At 52.2% G+C, this 23,274-nt stretch overlaps 1 protein-coding gene across 2 annotated transcripts; it reads left to right on the top strand.

Annotated features, from left to right (window-relative positions):
* On the top strand, window positions 1–23,274 carry jak2b (Janus kinase 2b). Of its 2 annotated transcripts, XM_086169964.1 has the most exons (26): window positions 1–812; window positions 4,638–4,874; window positions 5,421–5,544; window positions 6,481–6,598; window positions 9,262–9,407; window positions 9,517–9,808; window positions 9,907–10,026; window positions 10,109–10,266; window positions 10,610–10,721; window positions 12,718–12,904; window positions 13,386–13,510; window positions 13,593–13,727; window positions 14,835–14,922; window positions 14,997–15,124; window positions 15,235–15,373; window positions 15,529–15,680; window positions 17,569–17,719; window positions 17,804–17,940; window positions 18,068–18,257; window positions 18,390–18,514; window positions 18,602–18,774; window positions 18,933–19,050; window positions 20,201–20,314; window positions 20,821–21,857; window positions 21,988–22,584; window positions 22,736–23,274. In XM_086169964.1, the coding sequence occupies exons 2-24, from the start codon at window positions 4,643–4,645 to the stop codon at window positions 20,920–20,922; spliced, it is 3,366 nt and encodes a 1,121-aa protein (XP_086026090.1). In that variant the 5' UTR covers window positions 1–812; window positions 4,638–4,642; the 3' UTR covers window positions 20,923–21,857; window positions 21,988–22,584; window positions 22,736–23,274. The 2 variants fall into 2 exon arrangements, with proteins under 2 accessions (XP_086026090.1, XP_086026091.1); XM_086169965.1 differs by lacking the exon at window positions 1–812 and having other exon boundaries at window positions 1,291–4,874.

The following is a 23,274-nucleotide window of genomic DNA, read 5'->3' as shown; positions in this document are numbered from 1 at the left end:
CCTGTCAGTGGTTTCTCCGCTCCGCCGCTTACCGAAGTCATCTTGCGTGGATGGTGGGGAAAAAAACAGTCACGGTCACGGCAAGGACAATGTAGGGTTGTTACATAGCAAATTTAAAAGTAGGTCTGTGTTTTTTTTCTTCGGGTTACGAAAGCCTGGAATCGTGACATTTCCCACAGTCCGTGAACGCAGCGCGGTGATAGTGGGCGAGGCCGCCGTGTTGACTGATTTGAACCGTCTCTGCCTCGCCGGAGCTCAGTCTGCGCGGCTAACGACTAGCCGGCTGCGGTGCCGGGCGGTGCTACGAGTGTGTCCGAAGAAGAGGGAAGAGGACGAGGGGGACCTCTCCATAATGTGTCGCTCGTATCGCGGGTGGTAGTCACGGCACGGACGGGGCGGAGCGCCCCGGGATGAGCACCGCGGCGCCGGACCGGTGTTAGCAAGAGACGGGCACTTTCAGTTAGCATTAGCTAAAGTTACAATGTTGACAAGATAGACGGATAAAGTTGCCGTGATGGGAAGCGTCCGTCTGGGCAGGCTTAGCTTCGCCTAGCGGCTCAGGCGGCCGATTGCGACATGGAAATCAGAGTAAGTTGCGATGAATTGCAACCGTAAATAAGCTGTCATCAACCGGGGAGGTTTTTTTATTTTTTTTGGAGCGGTAATATAGAACCGCGGCGGCGGCGGCGGCGGCGGCGGCGGCGGCGGGGGGGTCCGTCGGAAGCCGTCAAGGCTCGCCCGTCCTGGCTCCACCGCCGGCCTAGGAAGCTAGCAGCCGGCTAGCTAACCGCACGACTGGCTCGTCCACCGAAGTAAGTCCCCCGTTGTTTCGCTGTTTGTCTGTTTGTTTTTTATTCCTCCCTCTTTGTTTTCGCTGCTTCTCAACCTGTTAACGGCGTTCCGACAGCCACCGGAATGCTCCCGAACGTGTGTGTTTTTCGGTTCAAAGTGGGTGGGTGCATCTGGCCGTTAGCTGCAACGTTCACTGTCAACTTAATCTCTGGACGCCGCGGCGACCTGTTGACGCCGGAGCGCAACTTTCCACGCAGGAAATAAACTCGCAGCGATGGTGTTTGTGGAAAAGCGCACACGTAGGAACCCGGGCTGCGGCCGTGGCTCCGAGCTCCCGGCGCCCCGCGGGCTGTACGGAGCGTTAAACCCGGGTTATGTAGCTGTTCCAGGCACCTGAGCGATGGAAGTCCCGGAGCTCCATGCAAACAGTTAGGTAACGCCCGCTTGCAGGAGCTGGGAGGTCGCTGGTGAATGTTTTGCAGAAAGTTTTCGAAATGCACCGACTTATCAAGGCTCCCGTGGTCACGGAAAAGTTATGAAATGTTTAAATCTCGTGTCCCCTGCCCCGGCGTGAAAGAAATATATCATCATAATCAAGTTGTTGGAAATGTTGCTGAAGTCCCGGATTCAATTTGGTCGGTATGTAAATGCTTTAGGCAGTTTTTACAGTAATCTCCCACGGATATTCTTCCCCGCTGACATTATTCATGTGCAAATCAGAATTTCGGTTGCTGCTTGTGTAATGTAACATGCATTATGTCACGAACTCCAGAGAAGAGAGTGGGGGGAGAGAGAGAGAGAGAGCGAGGGAGAAAGAAGAAGAAGAAAAAAAGAGAGAAACCGCTGATGTATTTCCAGAGAACTCAGATGCCAGGCAAAATATGACATTTGTTGTTGACTCAGGCGGCCTGTGGCTCACAGCGAACGCAAGAGAGGGCCCGTCCGACCCGGAGAGGACGTTTGAGAGACAGTCAAAACGGTACAGCGTCAATTTCCAAGTTAAAAAGGCAAAAGCACATGGTTTGGATAACCGCCGCCGTTGGATGGAACACGTCTGTCCTCTTTGAGAACACACTTTGAAGCTTGGCATTTTCAATTCTGTGATTTATTTGAGTTATTTTTTCCTTCTCGCACGAAAAGTACAAAAAGTCCGACTTTTTTTTTTTTTTTTTATCGAATGGTAGCATGTAAAAACAGTTATATCACATCTGGTGAGGCAAGAGGTTATATGTCTGTGAGGACGACCGTCCCCCCCGAACCCTCACATCCCGGGCTTTGATTTGAGTTTCGTTCCGGTTCCTTCTAAGCTCTGCGACGGAGGGACATCCGGATCGTTCCGTCGCTCCGTCCGAACCGTGACGGTCGTCTCCTCTCGACCTTCCGCCCGCAGGTGAGCTACCGGAAGCGTCAGGCGTCGCCGCGACAGAAACCGTCAGAACGCGTGATTCTCATGTTCGTTATCGTTGTTTTTAAGTTCGGTCTTCTTTCAGTTCCTTAAATGTAAAGACGTTCTGCTTTTTCCAGTTGCGCCCCCGCCTCCACTCGTTCTGCACACGTATGATAATGATGATGTCTTGCTATTCCGGTGAGATATTTTCACCCTTTCGAATGTGATCGTACCCGTGGCTTTCCCCCCCTCCGGATGCTTCGAGCTCATCTCGCCCGGCGTTTGAGAGGTTTACCTGCCCCGGCGGCAGCAATCATGGACGTTTTCCCCCCGTCACCTCCCTGTCCTTTCCCCCCAGCCAGACACGTATCACTCTGATTGTTTAGCGGCGCGCCGATGCTATGGTCAAGGTCTGGTTTTCTGTTGAAACGAGCCATTTCCCATTTATGCGTGACTCACGTCTACAGTTGGCAGAAACCGTGCGAGAGACTTTTTTTTTTTTTTTTTTCCATTCAGCTGTTTATCTCTCGGTCAGCGTCAGAAATAGGTCGTGGAGGTGATCAATGATTGTCAGACGATTGAAAACTTCCCGTGGCTGCGCTCACCTGGTGACCCTCCGGCCCTCACCTTTCCACCGAACGGACGCTCGCTACCCGAGATGCATCTCAGCACCGAGGAAAAGAGCGCGTTTGCCGTTGTGAGCGATATTAAACGATAATAAACGATAAGTTAGCTGGTGTTCCTCAGTGAAACGGGGCCTGACGTCGACGGCGTTGAACCGGAATTCTATGATATGTGATCGAGAGCCCCGTTCTTCAGATTTAAGCTCAAACTTGCGTCTGAACTTTATCCTTTTTTTTTTTTTTTTCCCCCTCTCATATAACTTCGATCCGGCGGGAGAAATAAATGTTTCTTTTCTGACTGATTAGGACGGTAAATAATAGAGCCCGTCTGATACTTTTCGAGGTCAAAGATAAGGGTAAAAATGCAAATGGTTTGCGCTTTTTCTTTATTTTTCTTTAATCCGAATGAATGGAGGTGAATCGCGAGCTCATCTGGCATCCGTGTGACGACGACGATGCACGTGTTAAATAATATTTAACATCATTATACAACGCGGCCGCTGTTGTGCAACCTATTCTGTCCACTTGCCAAACAGCCGGTGTCACAAACAAGGCAAGAAAGCGACGTTAAAATCCTCACTCGGCCGGCGCCTTTATCTGCTGAGCCGCAGAAATATGCTCTGATGCAGTTCTCGTAGCCGTCTATGCCGACGTCACTGACTAACTTGGTTATGTGTCAGGGACATGGGTTACGTTATATCAGACAGACTCCCAACAAGAGAGAGGGATTGTATTTCACAAATTTGTGAGTAACTCGCCAGAGAACACTGCTCCACTTGAGTCACACAGCAGCTGTATATAGCTGTAAATAGTTACATCAGGGATTATACAATATCTAATATTTTAGGCTCTCTGCAGGCGCAATTCATCTTTGCTCATTAGCCTTTCACATATGGGACGCAAAAGCATCCGCGGCCGCCACGGGCCGGCTCGCCAACTTTTCCAGACCCGTAGATGTCTGTGTAAAAAGCATCGGGAGCATTTTATATATTTATCCCTGCGCTTAGATAAGACCGTCGGACAATTTCCTGTGCAGAAATTAGCTCTGCTATGACAACAGTCATGCTGCTCACATGTACCGAGTGTCACATGATGAATGCTACTCTCCGGAGTGGACCGTCGCGCATTAGGTATTATACATGTTATACTTCGAAGTATTCACGTGCGCGCGCTCAGTGTGCAGACTGACTTTGTTCGGAAGCGTCGCGACGCCGTACCTGAAGTAGGTCGCGGAGTATTGTTGCGACGGGTTTCAAACGCCGCCCCGCCGCCGCCGCCGCGAGTCCACAGGTAGACCTGCGTCTGGAATAACGCCGCCGCCCGCCTCGCGTTGACGGAACGCGTTCGAGTTCGCGCCCCGGTTTCGCACGGCGGCGGCTTGATATTATGCGGCGCTTCGGCAAAGAGCGGGATATTTACATCGGCCGGCGTTGGTTGGGCGGCCGCTTTGTGGGTCTAAATTTAAATTGGTGGATCGTGCTCCATTTCTAAATTGATCAGCATTATACTCATTTTAGAAAATTACATGCGACAAGCTAAAAATCCCAAGGCTGTGTTTACAGTGAATCTCGTCCCTCATAGAGAGGAACCTTTTTTTAGATTTACAGATTTTATAACCTTTCCACAGACAATGGCTCTTCTGTATGGCAGCTAACACTTTATGCAACATTGGAGACCATGTAGCCTAGCTGATCATGATATTAAATTCCTCACACTCTGTTAACTCCAGATCGTTCATTCTTCCTGCTGACATGTCATTTTTGAATTATTTTATTTTTTCTTCATTTTCCCTCCTCCCCCTCGCTCTCTCTCTCTCTCTCTCTCTTTCCCCAAAGGTTACATGTTGTTGATGGCCTCCCTGCCAGCAATGGACACTGTGACTGACACATGTCCGGTGGTGCACCAGAACGGGACCGCCCATCGGGAATCTTCAGACATAAGACCAGACGCTGCTGTTTTGAGGCTTCGTTTCTATCGCGGCTGCCGGGGGACGGCCGACTGCGACTTCCTCAGCTACCCACCTGGGGATTATGTGGCGGAGGAGCTGTGCATAGATGCAGCCAAGGCGTGCAGTGAGTACTCCAGCATTTCAAGCTTGCATAAAGCACCCCCATTCATGTAGTTTGTCGTAACTCGGGGCATAAGTCCCAAGATAAGGTTATCAAGAGGCCACAGCCAAACATCAGTGGAACCTATCAGCAGAAAAACGGTTGGCTTTTTCAATCATTTCCATGCTTTGTCTACCGACTCAATTGCTTCCTTTACTCTCCTCACTGATTACACAAAAATGTGGTAGCTCGCTCGGAATTTATTTTTCTCCCTCTCCCTTCTGTCTCAGCCGTACGAGTTGAGAGTCAATAAAAGTACGCGGGCGGGAGGTTGCGGCAGGACTCGGCTCGCCAGCATGTTTCGCCGGATTTGGATGTTTTGTGTTTGATTATAAAGCAAACACAACTGACATTTTAGAGCGTCTCCATCCACACCCGCGCGCGTCCGTGTCGGTACTAGACACAGCTTTCGGAACGCCTCTTCCGGAAATTCAAACGGAAAATGGTCCTCGGAGCTCCTGGTTTTGAGCCTCGGCCTGTCGCCTGACGTCCCGTGTTGCTCCGCTGCAGGTATATCTCCTCTGTACTGCGCCCTGTTCGGGCTCTTCAGAGAGCAGGACCGCCTGTGGTTCCCGCCCAACCACATCTTCCACCTGGATGAATCCGCATCGGAAGATGTTTATTTCAGGATAAGGTACGTCCACGGATCTTCGCTCGCTGTCTGTTCAACGATGATGGCGCCGAGCGGCAGCACACCTCCTGCGGTATAGGAAGAAAAATATGCCGTCAAACCGACTTTCCCCCCCCCCCGGAAAATGAGAAATATGGGACGCAGACGCTTGCCGGCGCCACCCGATCACACTCCTGAGTCGGGATCAAACCGGGAACCTTCTCGCCTTCCGTTGGAAGGGCAAACTACTGCGCCGCCAGAAACAGAATGAAAATGGGGGGGAAAAAAAACAAACTTGCAGTTCATGAATAACCAACGAGTCAGAGGAATTAAGGGAATATTCAAATCTTAGCACTTTTTGAGACTTTGAAACACTTCATAGCCTTAACTTCGACACTTTATGTTTTATTTGTATTTCTTATTCTCCCTCCTGCCTACTATTATGAGATGAGAACAACTTTATTTATCCCGAAGGAAATTGTTGCGCCAGAGTTTCAAGTAAAAACATAACAGTAATAGATAATAGTAGGAAGGAGGAAGAATAATAAATACAATGAAATATAAATTGTCTTAACTGTTAACTACAAAGATTTGAACATTCCCTGCGGCTGAGGGAAGAGGAATTAAAATTTATGAAATTAATTAAAAATTAATTGAATATTGGAATTTTATTGGAATTTATTGGAATTAAAAATTAATCATCTATTATTGTTAAGTTTTACTTGAAACTCTGGCACGACAATTTCCTTCGGGATAAATAAAGTTGTTCCTATTCTTATTTTTATTCTTATTATTATGACGTAACACCTGAACGGATAGCTTCTGCCGGCCGTGCGTTAGCGTGTGAGCGCGTTAGCATTCACACCCTCGGTTGCCCCTTGTGTGTCAAAGTGTGTGAGTTATGTTTTCAACCGTGGTAAAGTAATCCGTTCAACCTCTTCTTTGTGTCTCTGGATGAAGGTACTACTACCCTGGCTGGTACAGCAGCGGGGCGTCCCGGGCGTATCGATACGGGGTCGCCAAGGGGTCCGAAAGTCCCGTCCTGGACGACTTTGTCATGTCGTACCTCTTCTTCCAGGTCAGTATCTGCCGGCACCTCGCAGCCCAGATGACGCTCCAGCTCGTGTCCTCGACAAGCGCGGCGGTATCGAGGCCACGCCGAGAATATCAAGGATGATTAGAATTCGTCGTTTGTGTAAAGACCAGTAGAAATATACAAATAGGAGCGCGACGCTTCGTGGTTCGCCTGCGCGCGTCTGATGCTTTTCAGTTTCATCGGGTCGGTGGTCGGAGGCGGGCTGTGACGTTAGCATCTGGTTGTTAGCGAAGGTTGCCGGTTGGATTCCCGGCTCCTCCGGTCTGCAGCCACAAGCTGCTCCCGATGGAAGGGTTAGCACTTAGCGTGGCAGCTCTCCTGCCGCCTGCGTCCGTCTGTCTCTGTCAGAAAGCCATCCGAAGCGCTTTGTGACTGTAAGTGGAGCCCGGTTACATAAGATATGACTCCTGAAGCATTTGATTTTTAATGTATACAGGGCCATAGCAAACCGTGACCATTCCAGAACAAAAGTCCGCTTGAATGTTGGTGTATTTTCCTAAGCTAGTTTCCAACACCGGCCCTCGATTCCGATGACCTGCGAGCCGCGGTGAAGGTCCGTCCAGCTGTTGGGGTTCAGGGGTTGGTGTTCTTTAGGCGGAGAAGTGACTCGAACCCGGTTCATTGGCGCGACGGCGGCCGAAACGCCCGTCCCTGGAAGCGTGCGAACACCAGGCCGGGCTGATACCCGCCGCCGTTCCTTCCTCCCAGTGACTTCGGCCCATTCAACTTTATTTGACATTCTCATCTTTAAAGTGCCTCGGCGTTTAGTTCTGCAGAACAACCCCATCCATTTGCATATGTTCCAGTTCTCCTTTTAACACCCGGTTTCATTTTTACATGTTTTATATTCAAACTGAATTTAGCTCAGACACCTCCAATGACTTTCTACAAAGTTCCTTTTGCACGAGTCCTAGAACGAAGCCACTCGGTCACTGTCGTACCCGCTGATCCAGGTCACGGGGTCAGAACCCGTCCCGCCTGCCGGTCACAGAGACCATTCATCCTCTCATCCACGACTCGTATAGAGGGAAAAAAAACGTTCACCCTTTCATCCACATTTCATAGAAAAGAAACAAACTCAGAAGAAGAAAAAACATTCACGCTTCCATCCACAACTCATGGAAGAAAAAAACATTCGCTCTCTCATCCACAACTTAGAAGAAAAAACATTCACACTTTCATTCACAATTCATTGAGAGGAAAAAGATTCACCCTTTAATCCACACCTCATTCAGAGACATACAACCATTCATCCTCTCATCCACAACTTAGAAGAAAAAACATTCACACTTTCATCCGCACCTCATATAAAAGTAATAAACTCAGAAGAAAAAAATTCACCCTTTCATCCATGACTTGTATAGAGGGAAAAAAAACAGTCACCCTTTCATCCACAACTTAGAAGAAAAAACATTCACGCTTTCATTCACAATTAATTTAGAAGAAAAAAACATTCACCCTTTCATCCACACCTCATTCAGACATACAACCATTCACCCTCTCACTCACATTATACAGACAAACCACCTTTCACCGTCATTTACGTTATATAATTCATGTTCGTATATCTTAGAGAGACAAAGAATCATTCACCCTGTCACTCATGTATCCTAGAGAGACGGGCCACCGTGAAGAATCCAATATTTCAACAAAACTCTACTCGGATCATGTATGTCAGGATCGAACTGAGGCCTCAACGACTGACGGAGGACGAACGGCTCGGACGGACGGCCGTCGGATCTCGCGTTCCGAAACGGCGTAAAGCCAAAGCGTTGTTAAATAGTTTCTCCTCCGCCCAGCACCGAGAAACATCTCGTCCGAGCGTCGCGGCGGGACGCCTCGGCCGCAGAGCGGCGAAGTAGGTATGTATAGGTCACTTTAGGTAACCAGTCGTGAACCCTGGGTGAACCTGGGGATTATGTTGGATTTACGCCTGTGGAAATCTGCCCCAGCGGCCGGGGAAAAGCCTAGCAGAAGAGAAGCGCCGCGGCGGGGGTCAGCGCAGGGAGCGGCAGGCTGCGTCGAAAGCCGGCGTGCACGCTCGCCGCCGCCGCCGCCACCGCTGCAGACAGATGTCGGGCTTCGCCTCGGGGAAGTGAAGGATACGGTCGATTTCTGCGGCTTCAATCGTCCCGCGTTTGTGGTGAAGACCCCGATTTACTGCAGAAGTTGTGCAAATTAAAGGGTTCCAAAATAAAACCAACAGCGAGGAGGAGAAAAAGCTACATTATTTGCAATCTAGAGTTCATCATGCAAGGGGATAACTTGAAGTAGAGTCGGATTATCTTTGCCAAATCAGCATTTGTCGGCGCTGTGCGAGGGCAGCCAATCATCTGCCTCCGTCCAGCCTCCTCCTCTCCCACCACCAAGTTCCTCCGTGGATCCAACAGCTTCCTGGAAGCTACTGATCTGCCGCCACGTCTCGCCGGCGCCCGCCGTTATTTCTTTTCTCAATATTAAACCTGATGTTGTGTCACATTACGTTAGCATGTAGCTGTTAGCGCCGCTGTTATTATTCTCCCTTTCCGCCCCGAGCGGTCGAGGCCGAAGGCGCTCGCTCCTCGGGGAACGTCGGGGTTTCTGCAGGTCGTCTGCGAGCGGCGAGGCCACGTCGCTAAAACATCCGGCTTCCTTCTTGTGCGCAGTGGAGGGATGACTTTGTGAGCGGCCTGGTGAAGATCCCCAGCTCCCACGAGTGCCAGGAGGAGTGCCTGGGCATGGCCGTGCTGGACATGACCCGGACCGCCAAGGAGAGGCAGATGTCCCCGCTGGAAATCTATCACACAATAAGGTCAGCGGCCGGATTTAAGCTTCCCGAGCGGGAAGCTGACATCTAGCGCGCTCTCCTTGGCGCGAACGTTTCCCTCCAACCCGTGAGACCTTCTCTCGCTTCCTTCCAGCTACAAGTCTTTTTTGCCGAAGGACATGAGGGCCCAGATCCAGGACTGCAACTTCTTGACGCGCAAGCGGATCCGCTTCCGCTTCAAGCGCTTCATCCAGCAGTTCAGTCAGTGCCGCACCACGGTGCGCGACCTCAAGCTCAAGTACCTCACCAGCATGGAGTCCCTGGAGAAAGCCTTCTACACGGAGACCTTCCAGGCCAGAGAGCCGTCCAAGGGGCAGGTCATCATCCTGGTGGCGGCGGACACCGGCATCCAGTGGTGCTGCGAGAAGTTGAAAGACTCCGAGAAGGTCGGCGGTGCGGCGCCCCGCTTTTCCTGGACCCTCGCGTTTTGTTTCCCAGACTCGAAGTGACGATCTTCTCTCCCGGGTTTTTCCCCGTTTCCCAGGAGCTGCAGGCCTTTTGCGACTTCCCCGACGTCACCGACATCAGCGTGAAGCACGCCAACAAGGAGGGTTCCTCGGAGAGCCGCGTGGTCACCATCAACAAGCAGGACGGCAAGAACCTGGTAACGCCGTCGTCCCCCCCCCCCCTCGGGAGGCTTCCAGAGCCACGCCTCCCGGGAGGTCTCTGAACCTTCTGTGTTCCAGGAGCTGGAGTTCCCCAACCTGTCCGAAGCCCTGTCCTTCATGTCCCTGGTGGACGGCTACTACCGGCTCACCGCCGACGCTCACCATTACCTCTGCAAAGAGGTGGCGCCCCCAAGGCTGGTGGAGGCCATCGCGGCCCACTGCCACGGCCCCATCTCGTGAGTGGAGACCACCGTCGGCCTCGGATGTTCTTCCTTCTGGAGCTACGGCCAATCACCTCCCTCCATCCAAACCTCTCTTCTCGCTCCGACTAGCTTCCTCTCCTCTTCCCCTGCGTCCGGAAACCTCCTCTCTCCTCAGCCTCCTTCTTCCCAGATCTTCTCCATCCTTCCTCTGACCGTGTCCAAACCACCTCTATCTCTGGAACATCTCACAAGGATGGTCCTCTCCGTCCTCCCGTCACCCTCCACATCTTCACCTCTGATGCCTTCACTTGTAGAAGATTCTGTGGCGCTGGTGTCCGTCCGGAGGTCCTAACCTGCCGTCTCTCGGTGCTTCCAGGATGGAGTTTGCCATCAACCGGCTTCAGAAGTGTGGGAACCAGTGCGGGCTGTACATCCTGCGCTGCAGCCCCAAGGACTTCGACAAGTATTTCCTGACTTTCCCCGTCGAGGTGGGTAAAGGTCACGGCGGAAGCGCCGGAGGAACATGCGGGGGGGGGGGGGACATCAGAAGGAGAAGATGATGAGATTCATTCCAGACTTATCTTAGGAGAGATCAGTTAAGGGGAACCACAGCGGCATGACTGACGCATCAGAAGACTGACGTCACCGTCGGCGCGTCGCGACCCGATCCAGATTCCGTCTCAGCACGCCGCCGTTCTGTCGTGAAACCAATTAGTGACGCGACGCGTCAACGCCGCGCTCGCAAGCCATTCGCCACAAAGCGGGGGGAAAGAAATGAACGGGTGAATTTGTTTTAGCAGATGGTCGCTCCGCGGCGGCGGCGGCGGGGGGGGTTTCCGCTAAATCCGTAGCTAATGCTACGTGCAGCGAGGACGGGCCGCACGCAGCCATGAGGTTCACGCTGCAGATGCGATTTAAATGGTCTTTGAAAGGTCCCTCCCTCTCAGACGTCTCACACCGGTCGGCGCTGTCAGCAAGTCTGGACAAAACATGGAATTTAGGTTACATCACTCTTTTAGCCCCTTTTAATTGTTAAGTTTTGAGGCATTCACGGCCTCTGCAGCTAGCAAGTAGCATATTCTGCCAATCACCTGTTGCGACGGGCCTCGTCATATTTTCTTCTTAATGCTGCTTTCTTTCTGATGAGATCCAGCGGGTGTCTCTCACCGCTCGGCTTTTTCTCTTTACAAATAGGAACATCTAGAGAGGTGGAGGTATGCTCTGGGAAGGAGAGGAATGAAAGTTAGTGGCAGCAAGACAGAATAAATGTGTGTGAATGAGAGGAACTCGGGTGGAACGGTGAGGCCACAGGGAGTGGAGATCAAGAAGCTGGAGGATTTCAAGTACTGGGGGTCAACAGTCCAGAGCGTAGGAGAGTGTGGAGAAGAGGTGAAGAGACGGTCCAAGAAGGTTGGAGTGGGTGGAGAAAAGTGTCAGGGGTACCAAGAGATAGAAGAACATCAGCCAGAATGAAAGGAAAGGTGTACAAGACAGTGGTGAGACCAGCGATGATGTTTGGACTAGAAACTGTTCCAATGACCAAAAGACAGCAGGCAGAACTAGAGGTTGCAGAGATGAAGATGTTGAGGTTCTCTTTGGGAGTGACCAGGATGGAGAGGATCAGGAATGAGTCTATCAGAGGAACAGCACATGTTAGATGTTTTGGAGAGAAGGTCAGAGAAGCCAGACGGAGATGGTTGGGTCATGGACAGAGGAGGGATAGAGAATATATTAGTAGATGGATGCTGGAATTTGAGGTCTAGAGGAAGACCAAGGAGAAGATTTATGGATATGAAGGTAGTTGGTGTGTGAGAGGAGGATCCAAAGAAAAGGGTTAGATGGAGAAGGTTGATTTGCTGTGGGGACCCCTGACGGGAAAACCCCAGAGGAAGAGAAGAATTTGTCATAGGGATGCAGGACATGTATGACCGAGACAACGTGATTACCGAGACGGTTTGGAAATGGAACACTCCTTTGTTCTTGTCCAAACCATGGTGAAGATCTGGGTAGAAGGTTGCTGAAGGTGGAGCTGCCAGGCAGGAGGTCTAGATGTTTTGGAGAGAAGGTCAGAGAAGCCAGACTGAGATGGTTGGGTCATGGACAGAGGAGGGATGGAGAATATATTGGTAGACGGATGCTGGAATTGGAGCTGCCAAGCAAGAGGTCTGGAGGAAGACCAAAGAGAAGATGTATGGACGTAGTGAGAGAAGATATGAAGGTAGTTGGTGTGAGAGAGGAGGATCCAGAGAATAGGGTTAGATGGAGAAGGTTGACTCGCTGTGGCGACACCTGAAGGGAAAAGCTCGAAGAAGAAGAAATAAGCTGTTCGTTTGTGGGTCGCCGTGTTAGCGACGGTTAGCTCGCCGATCCGATGCGCGGAAAAAAAAAACCCCGACTGAGTGGAGTGCAGGGGCGGCACAGCAAGTTATCAAAATAAATATGTCCGGAAAACCAATGACGTGAACTTTGTTTTTCCTCCGCCAGGTGTACGACGCCGTGGAATACAAGCACTGCCAGATCACCCGGTCCGCCGGCGGGGAGTTCAACCTCACCGGGACCAAGCGAAACTTCGGCGGCCTGCAGGAGCTGCTGGGCTGCTACCAAAAGGAAACCGTGCGCTCGGACAGCGTGATTTTCCAATTCAGCAAGTGCTGCCCGCCTAAATCCAAAGGTGACGTCTCACGTCTGTCCTTAAGAACCAGGATCCGTCAGGCGCCCTGCTTGTGGGCGGGGCTAACGGTGGCGTGGCGGAGGATCGGGACGCGCAGAAATGTCAGGGAATCTCGCCGTTAGCATCGGTGTTACGTGTTAGCGCAGAACGGCTTCCTTCCAGGGCATCGAAGACCGCGAGAGGAGTCCTACCAGGCCTCGCGCTTTGGTGAGGAACACGCATTTGGGGTTCGACTTAATCGATGGCGGCCGCAGGAATAGATTGAGGGTTTCTTCTAGCCAGTCAGCTCCCTGCTTCTAAAGAGAAGATGGGTTGTTTCACTGGCTTGAAACCTTAATGGAGGTGATTATAGGGGAAAAGGATACCTAGACGCTCGCCGTCCACAGCGTGCAGAGATGTTGCCGCGAAGGCTTTTGAATCGTGTGACTTTGCTTCACTTTATAAGTTCTCTAAATATCAATTGTGGCTGCTCCCTGCACAGAGAAGTCGTGCCTCCTGGTGTGCAGGAGCAACAAAGGGTCCGAAGTGCCTTTATCGCCGTCATTGCACCGACACAACATCAGCCAAATGGTGTTTCACAAGATAAAGAAGGAGGACCTGGAATCAGTGGGTGTTTTCATTTTATTTACGTTAAATGTCACACGGCGGCCGCGTCGATTCACGCCGATGTGGGATTCTTTTCCCCCAGATGGAGAGTCTGGGTCAGGGGACGTTCACCAAGATCTTCAAGGGCGTCCGCAAGGAGCTGGGAGACTACGGGCTGGTCCACAAAACTGAAGTGGTCATGAAGGTGCTGGACCAGGTCCACAGGAACTACTCCGAGGTCTGCATCCCCGGGAGCTGCTCTCCCCGTTGCTCCTCTTGGACTTCAGTTCGCGACGATTGTTTTAGTTCCAGTTGTCAAACTGACAGCGCTCGCATTCCTCATTCATTCATTCATTCATTCATTCATTCATTATCTGCGCCGCTTATCCAGCACGCGGCCTAACCCCGCCGTGATTGGCCGAGAGGCGGGGTTCGGAGACGCCACATTCACACGTCGAAGAGGCGTAGCGCTATCCACGCCTCCGGACCGTTCCGGGTGTCCGGTGAAGCTGCTGCGTGTTTTGGGGCGGTGGGAGGAGCCTGGAGGAACTCCGTCACGTGAAATTGCGCTGAAAGCCTCTCAGATCGGGTTCCGTTTGGGCCGATCCAGACTGAACCTTGTCCGATCCAAAAAGCGCAACCGGTTGAGAACTTTGAAAAGCCCCCGGAGTCCCGGCGGCCGCCGACTCTCGTGCCTCGGGCTGCAAACGGCCGACGAATGCGATTTCCATCCGGGTTCCAGCGGAGCCGTCGACAAAAACGTTTCCATTAGTGGACCTCGTGCAGGAGACGCACCCAGGTGAAGGTTGCGGTTGGTTTTTCCGTCTCGTTCCACTACGGTGCAGATTCGTGGGGAGCTAAATGTTAATGTGAACTCCAGAGGGAGTGGACGTTTCATTTCAGCCTCCAGCCTGCAGGGAGAAAACTTTCGGTCAAAGCTGGTGAGCGACATGCGTGCGTCGGGGTTCCTCAGGGTTCTCCGGGTTCTCCGGGTTCCTCCCGCAGTGCAAACACCTGCAGGAGCTTCACTGGAGAGCCGTCATGGTCCAGACGTGCAAAATGCTTGTCAGTCTCCACCTGGGATGGACGGGTACCGAGTGAACCTGAGCGGCTCCGGTGACCATGGATCAGTTATTCAGCGTTAGATGGTTCGAATCTCTGTTTCTCCATTCCTGAAAGGTGTTCACGTCACCACATTTTCTGTCTAAGATGTGATTATTTCCCTTCCGCTCGGTAGCCCGATGAAAATCCGCTCCGTGTCGTTCTCACCTGTTGCTGTTGCGTTAGCTTGCGAACAATGACAGGTTTGAAAACACATTTCCCCCCTTCTGTTCTGGTCTCCCAGTCTTTTTTCGAAGCGGCCAGCATGATGAGCCAGCTGTCGTTCAAGCACCTGATCCTCAACTACGGCGTGTGCGTCTGCGGGGAAGAGAGTAAGTCCAACCTCCCCTCGTCTCGGCGTCCGGAGCTCCGCGAACGAAGTAATTGAATCATTGAATTCCCTCAGACATCATGGTGCAGGAGTACGTGAAGTTTGGCTCCCTGGACACCTACTTGAAGAAGAACAAAAACTCTGTAAACATCCTGTGGAAGCTGGAGGTGGCCAAGCAGCTGGCCTCGGTCATGAACTTCCTGGTAGGAATCCGCTCGACGCGTCGGACCCGTCTGAGGTTCACGCTCGCCGAAAAAGCCCCTCTCCGAAGGGAACGCGCTGGAAAACTTAGCACTTTGTCCTGAACCCGCAGGAGGACAAGCATCTCATCCACGGCAACGTCTGCGCTAAAAACGTGCTCCTCACCCGAGAGGAGGACCGCAGGGCGGGCAGCGCGCCCTTCGTCAAGCTGAGCGACCCCGGCATCAGCATCACCGTCCTGCCCAAAGACGGTGAGCCTTTCCCGGGCGCCGCTCGCCAGCAGTTCCCCTCTGCCGCCAGACGAGGGCGGCGCCGGACTCTTTATCTCGCACCTATTTAGAATAGACATCGGTGGAGTTTGAGCTAACGTGCTAACGGGGGCGATTGTTTTTGGGTCGGTGTCCAGTCCTGATCGAGAGAATCCCGTGGGTTTCCCCCGAGTGCATCGAGGACGCCGCCAACCTCAGCCTGGCCGCGGACAAGTGGAGCTTCGGCACCACGCTGTGGGAGATCTGCAGCGGCGGGGAAAGACCTCTGGCGGCCCTGGACGACAACAAGGTACCGCGTGAGCGCGAATCCGTCGGGTTTAGCGGCACCTCCGTGCCAGAGCCGCCTCCCGCGGACCGGCCTTCAGTCTGCGGCTTCTTACTCAAGTGTTTATTACAATAACGTCGCTCGGCGGCTGGAAATAGACGGGCGAGCCGGCCCCGATAACAGAAGCTGTGTTTATCTCGCCGAGATCTACAAAACGCCCGCCGGCGTTCCCTTTTTTAGGCATCTCCAGCATGACGTTCATCCAGCTCCGCTTAGAAATATGCGGTGAGATGATCCGACAAGTTCCTGCGTAGACGCACCGACTGACGACAGAGTTTCTGGGTTCAGACGAGGACGCCCGCCGTGACGCTTCACGTCCACTCGGAAAGGAAGAAAAACAATCGCAGTCGCGCCGCCGGGCGGGGAAACATGAAGTGTGAAGGGGTCGCGACGTTCGCATCCTTTCTCTGCCGTTGGGTTTACGGCGCAGGGATTTATTTTCACGTTCAACGTGTTTTTAAAAGTGGCTCGGATGTGACGTGTCCGCTTGCTAACGTTTCATCCCCGTGGGCGTTCTGACGCTCGTTTGTGAACCTTCACCTCCGAGTGCATCGCTTGGGAGTTTTCCCAAAAACACGAGTCCTTTCTGTTCATGGAGGGACGGAGAAGTTGTCGTCGGTGAGATCCGGCGACGGAGAGCATCGTCCCCGAGAAGGCGGGAGATTTGGCACGACGGACGACGGGAATGTGGACGGACGAGGCGTCCGTGGCGTCGCTCGAAGCCGGTCGGGGACGATTCGGTGGCTTCAGAAAGAGGAGCGGCTTCGTTCCAGTTTAGACTTGAAATCGCATTTAGCATAGCATCGTAGCATGAAGGCTGGAGCCAGTAAGATAAGGATAGAGCACCAGATGAGAAACTCCCCTTTTATTATGTATTAATATTTTTCATACATCATTTGTCATTGAGAGAGAGAACAACTTTATTTATCCCGAAGGAAATTGTTGTGCCAGAGTTTCAAGCAAAAACATAATAGTAATAGATAATAGTAGGAAGGAGGGAGAATAAGAAATACAATGAAATATAAATTGTCTTAACTGTTAACTACAAAGATTTGAACATTCCCTGCAGCCGAGGGAAGAGGAATTACGTATAAGAGGAATTACGTATGGCGTTCTTTTTTTGAAAACATAACAAAACCAGGGGTCTAGAATGGATTGAGTTTCTTCACTTAAGCAGAGGATCTCAAACGCAGTTTGAAACCAAGCGGACCGACTTGCCAGCTGGGTCAGGAACCAGTTCCACTCCGTGTGACACGTTACGTTACATTTCATTACATTTCATTACATTGCATTGCATTACATTACATTACATTACATTCGGCAGACGCTTTTATCCAAAGCGACTTACAATAGAGGACATAAGGACTGCAAATACATTTGCAAATACAAGATGCACAGGAAATATACAGAACAGTAAGCTGGGGTTGGTGAGGTTTTTTTTTTTTTTGACAAATACGCAAACGTACACACACACACACACGCACACAATGCACGGCCTAACTTGCTGCTTAACCTGATCTGGGGCATCAGCGCAGTAAAAAGTCCTGAAAGAGAAAAGTTTTTACCTGTTTCTTGAAGGTTGAGAGAGATGATGCTCGTCTTGTTGCTTCCGGAAGTTTGTTCCACCACTGAGGTAGTAGAACTGAGAACAGTTTTGCCTGAGATGGCTTAGAGCGAGCAGAAGGTGCTGCTAGTAGGTTTGTATCAGAGGAACGCGGCTCTCTGCCGGGAACATGAGGTCTTATCACCGTTCCTGTCGGTGGGAGTGGGTCTCCACCGCGTGGGTCCTTGTGTTTCGGTCCGTCGGACAGGAACCCCTAACCTCCCCCTCCTCGCCGTTGTGGTGTTCCAGAAAAACCTGTTCTACCAGGACCGCCACCAGCTCCCGGCGCCCAAATGGACCGAGCTGGCCGACCTGATCAACAGCTGCATGAACTACGAACCCACCTTCAGGCCGTCCTTCCGCGCCGTTTTCCGCGACCTCAACAGCCTCTTCACGCCAGGTCAGCAGGGGGCGCCGGAAACAACGTTGTCATTTTCTCCTCCTCGGTCCACCTCGACGTGTCGTCTTCTCCTCGCATCTCCAGACTACGAGCTGATCGTGGACAGCGACATCCTCCCGAACAGGACGGCGGGCTCGGCGTGGGCCAGCGGCGGCTTCGAGAGTCAGGAGCCGGCCCAGTTCGAGGAGAGACACCTGATCTTCCTCCAGCAGCTGGGCAAGGTATGGAGGGAGGTGAAGGTCAGATGGTGGCGTCCGTCCACCGGCCTCCGCGAGTCTCTCTCGAAGCTCCCGGCTTCGCTTTTCGCCGGATCTCGGCGGTCCCGCTCAAGGTGTCGCTCCGCCTCAGGGGAACTTCGGCAGCGTGGAGATGTGCCGGTACGACCCGCTGCAGGACAACACGGGGGAGGTGGTGGCGGTGAAGAAGCTGCAGCACAGCACCGCCGAGCACATCCGCGACTTCGAGCGGGAGATCGACATCCTGAAGTCCCTGCAGCACGAGAACATCGTCAAGTACAAAGGCGTTTGCTACAGCGCCGGTACGGGCCCGACCTCCAGCTCCATCTCCAGGAGATAGTCGTGCTTCTCGACGCTCCTCACTTCCGTCCACGTGCACGTCGGCTTCATTGGAATCCTTCCCCCCCCCCCCCCCTTCCTTCCTTCCTTCCCAGGGCGGCATAACCTGCGTCTCATCATGGAGTATCTGCCCTTCGGAAGTCTGCGAGATTACCTCATCAAGAACAAGGAGAGGATCGACCACAAGAAGCTCATCCATTACACCTCTCAGATCTGCAAGGTGTCCACCTGACCGGCCGCGAGGTCTTCCCTCCGATGCCAGAGGCGCTGACAGCCCTGTGGTGTGTGTGTGTGTGTGTGTGTGCAGGGTATGGAGTACCTGTCCAGTAAGAGGTACATCCACCGGGACCTGGCGACCAGGAACATCCTGGTGGAGAGCGAGCAGAGGGTGAAGATCGGGGACTTCGGCCTCACCAAGGTCCTTCCTCAGGACAAGGAGTACTACATGGTGAAGGAGCCGGGGGAGAGCCCCATCTTCTGGTCAGTGTCACGCTTGCGGACGGCGTATCGCGGTAGATTCTTCTTCTACGGGGTGCAGATGAGGGTTGAATTCCAGGCCCGGCGCGGAGAAGAAACCAAGATGTTGCCTGGTAGCTCTCTGGACAGACCTGAGTGACCCGCTGGATGATGTTCTGCAGGTACGCTCCCGAGTCTCTGACCGAGAGCAAGTTCTCGGTGGCGTCGGACGTCTGGAGCTTCGGCGTGGTCCTTTACGAGCTCTTCACACACAGCGACAAGAACTGCAGCCCCCCCGCCGTGAGTGAAAACACACACACACACACACACTGTGGGGTCAGAACGGAGGCGGGCGATTGGCTGAGGGGTCAGGCAGAGGCGGGCGATTGGCCGAGGGGTCAGAAGGAGGCGGGCGATTGGCCGAGGGGTCAGACGGAAGCGGGCGATTGGCCGATGGCTCAGACGGAGGCAGGCGATTAGCTGAGGGGTCAGACGGAGGCGGGCGATTGGCCAAGGGGTCAGAAGGAGGCAGGTGATTGGCCGAGGGGCCGGGCCGAGGCAGGCGATTGGCTTTGCCGGCTCCCCGAAGGGAGCGGCCTAACGGGGCAGCTGTGGCTCGGTTCCTCCGATGTGAGAAGTGAAGAGCACTGACCAAACCAGAGGAAGAAGAAGACTTCTGCATGCCTTCAGAAGATAAAACCGCTAATCCAGTCACATTCCTGCAAAGGTGTTGTGTAGATGCTCTGCAGGACAGTAGTGAGGTCCTCCCAGGGCTGCTGGCCCGGCTGGATGATCAGGACGGGTCTGTATCATCTCTTCATCCTGAGCAAACGGCAGCTTGGAGGACACACTTCGTCCCTCCGGACCTGAAACACCGGGTTCCTTCAGGTGAAGGCCGTCTCTTCCATGTCTCAGGAGCCTCAGACCGGCAGACCTGCTCCGCCCTGCCCTTTCATGGCCTCGCCATCCCCCGGCAAACATGCGGAAGCCGCCGTGCACAAACACACGCTCTCAGCTGTGGCGGCATCCGTGGGATGAACGAGCGAATTGACGTCAGACCGTTGGGAGGTCGGCGGGTTTGCCCTCGCCTTCCCCTGAGGACGGGCCGAGCGACACCCGACCGCTCCTCAGGTTCACCTCGCAGTTGTTCCAACGTTGCCGTCGGCGGTAAATGTTTCTGAGATCACAGTTGCATAATAGAAGCGGCCAAACGTCTGTAAACGAGGACCCGGCGGGGGGGCGGAGCCAAAGCCGCCGCCGTTGCTTCCACGGCGCTCGGCGTGTCTCAACCTGCTTCAAGCCGGCTGCACCTCATGCCGTCAGCTTGACCCAATTTTTGTTGTTGTTTCGGGAAGGTTTATCACATGGAGGAGGAAAGATGGCTTTCAGACTCGGGGTTGAAATTCCATGTTTTTAATTATGTTGTGGGTTTTTTTTTTTCCCCCGCCAGATCTTCATGTCGATGATGGGGAACGACAAGCAGGGCCAGCTGATCGTGTACCACCTCACCGAGCTCCTCAGATCCGGCAGCAGGCTGCCTCAGCCGCTGGGCTGTCCAGCAGAGGTACCTCCTCCAGCTCCTGGAGCTCCACCCAGATGATGACAGGACAGATAGTCACACTTTACACAGGGGAAAGGTCACATCAACCTGTAGTTACATCAAAAAATAGAGATAATTTAAAAGCGTGGGGAAAATATTCCCTCTGGTTGGCTTCCTGTGTGGAGTCTCCATGTTCTCCCCGTGTCTGCGTGGGGTTCCTCAGGGCTCTCCAGGTTCCTCCTGCGGTCCAAACTCTTGCAGGAGCTTCACTGCAGACGTGTGAATGAGAGGGTGTAAACGGTGCCCTGTGATTGGCCGGTCTCTTGCCCAATCACAGCCGGCATAGGAGAGGCGTCGTAGCTGATTGATAAATAAATAAGTGAATGAACGTTTTAGTCGCAATCCTAAATTTATAATCCTAATCTAAGAAGTGAGTTCCCGCCTCGTGGAAAAAAAGTTTACCTTTTTTTTTTTTTTGAAAAAGGCACATTTGTGTGTTTTCTTTGACCTTTGACCTCCCTGTGTGTCAGATCCACGAGATCATGGAGGAGTGCTGGGACGGCAGCCCGGCCCCGCGGCCCTCCTTCAAGGAGCTGGCCCTGCGCATCGACCTGCTCAGGGATAGCATTTAGCCAGAGAACCGTCCAAACAGACAATCACCTCAAGTGCCGCGCTCCTCCTCAACCCGGACGCCCGTCGAAGGCCGACACACCAACGCCAGGCCGCGGGGCAGCGTGGAGGCCCGGCACGGATGGCGGCGGCTCGGATTCGACCCCGAACCCACCGAGATGAAGGAACGGCATCCGGCCGACCCTTTGGGATTACCCTTTTTTTTTTTTTGCTTTTGTTTTTTTTTTTTTTTTTTTTTTTTTTTTTTTTTTTTTTTTTAGAAAAGTTCAAACGTTGTAGAAACTGTGAGTAGTCTACTGCCAAGCCTGAGGCTAGAAATAACTGTGTCAAACAAGGTGTGTGTGTGTCTGTGTGTGTGTGTGTGTGTGCGCGTGTGTGTCCACAGAAAACAGCTAGCAGGGCTAGCTCTGAACACCCCTTTCACCCTCTCAAAGAAAAATGGACAAACAGTTGAGTGTGTGTGTGAGTGTGTGTGAGTGTGTGTGTGTTGACAGTATATTTGTGTACATATGTCCAGAAAAATTTTATAATTTGCTGGAGCTGGAAATTAAAGCCCCATTACACACCGTCTGGTTTGGCTGAAGTGTTTGTGAGCCGGAGATCTCTGGCGTGGAGGTCGGTAAGGTGTGTGTGTGGTTTCTGCAGCTCAAGCTACCAGTACTTAGGGATCCATCACGGAGGACATCTTCAGCCTCCAAAGGATGTCACAGTTCCATACTAGCGGTTTTATTTCTCCTCTTTAAAATCTGCCTGGGCGTCCGAGTCAAGATTCTGCTGTTATCGGAGTATCTTTCCCGGAGATCATCCATGACAGAAATGTATAAATTGGTGAACCTGACCAGGAGGCTCTTGGAGGTTCATCCCATCCACCTGGACAAGGCCTGCAGAAGACAGGAAACCCCAAAACTTTGCTCCTGCACTGACCCACTGCATGAAGGTGTGTGAGATCATGACTTGTTTAGACATCTTCTCTTTTGGCCACAGCCAATCATCTGCCACCGTCTAACCCTCTCACATTAACTAACTTCCTGTCTCTCCATCCGTAAACCACTTCTCTGGTCTTCTAGACCTCCTCCAACCTCAGCATCCTTCTACCCAGGTCTTCTCCATCCCTCTGGTCCCATCCATCCTCCTCACTCTCAAAGAGATCTTCATCTCCACCGCCTCGCCACCACTCCCTGCCACACACATGTATCCTGTCTCGCTGCAGCTCACCTCCGTGCGTCTGCTCTCCAGGGTATACCTCCAGCAGCTCCCTGATCTCATCTGCAAACGTCATAGTCCACGGGGATTCCTGTCACACCTCATCCTGGAGCCTGGAGCTGGTCCTCGATGGACTCCCACCTCCTCCGTCAGCTCTGCATCCTCCTCAGCACTCCCACACAGATGTCATACATGTCCTGCACCATTCTGACATACTTCTCACACTGCTCTGAGTGAAGAACCTTCAAACATTTTCCGTTGAAACTAAGAAGAATTGGGGGGGGGGGGATAATACAGGGGGAGGAATTGTGGATAATAAGCCCAAAATCCCGATTTAGCAGGATTAAATGTTTCTGAGCTGATTTTCTGGGGTAATTTCAGTCCTCTTCTCCTTCTTCTCCAAGGCAAAGTCCTTCACACTCACCATCCTGATCCACTCGGCTCATCTGCGCTCTGATCAGGTTGGGTAACCACCAGTCTAACATTAAAATAAACCTTTTTTTTTTGGTAATAATTATCGTGATGCTGTCAAAAGATATTCGAAACATTCATGTTCCATCTGGACAGATGTCCTCCTTAACATTTTCCTTTTTTTTTTCTGTCACTTTTCAGGGAGTCTCATGCCTGACATTAGGATGGAAACAGAAAAAAAGGCAATTGAACGTCAGAGCCCTTTCCAGTTCCTGGAATCATGGCAAATATATATTAATATCGTTACCTGAGCAGCCAGGTGGTGTCAAGCACGTGACAGTTGTGAAAATAAATCAGCGTATGAAAAAAATTGAAACACTGAATATTCAATTCTTGTTTTGCCATATATACAATGAGCGAACAAGGATCAACGTTAACGCGTGGATTTAACCGCCCACCCTATTTTAATCCTTTTTGCGAAAGTGCCTATTCAAAAAAAAACCCAAAAAAAACACGAGCACTTCCGGCGCTCTTACTTTGAGAACCGGAAGCTGGCGGCTGTGACCGCGCACAACCGGTAGCTTGACGGCACCGCTCGGAGGGCGCCGTGCGGTCAGCGGGTCGCCGAGCGAACACACGCCGACGGCCGGTAAAGAGCCCGCCGCTTTTTCCTTTATTTCATTGTGTTTTCATTTATTATTCCAAGTACGATACGTTCATAGAAAAAAAAAAAAGGTTTC

The sequence above is a fragment of the Fistularia commersonii genome, chromosome 22 (assembly GCF_037954325.1).
Source record: "Fistularia commersonii isolate RoL2024-O1a breed Wild chromosome 22, RoL_Fcom_v1.0, whole genome shotgun sequence".
NCBI lineage: Eukaryota > Metazoa > Chordata > Actinopteri > Syngnathiformes > Fistulariidae > Fistularia > Fistularia commersonii.
The sequence above is the reverse complement of the archived record's forward strand: the minus strand, read 5'-3'. Positions and strand labels throughout refer to the sequence as shown.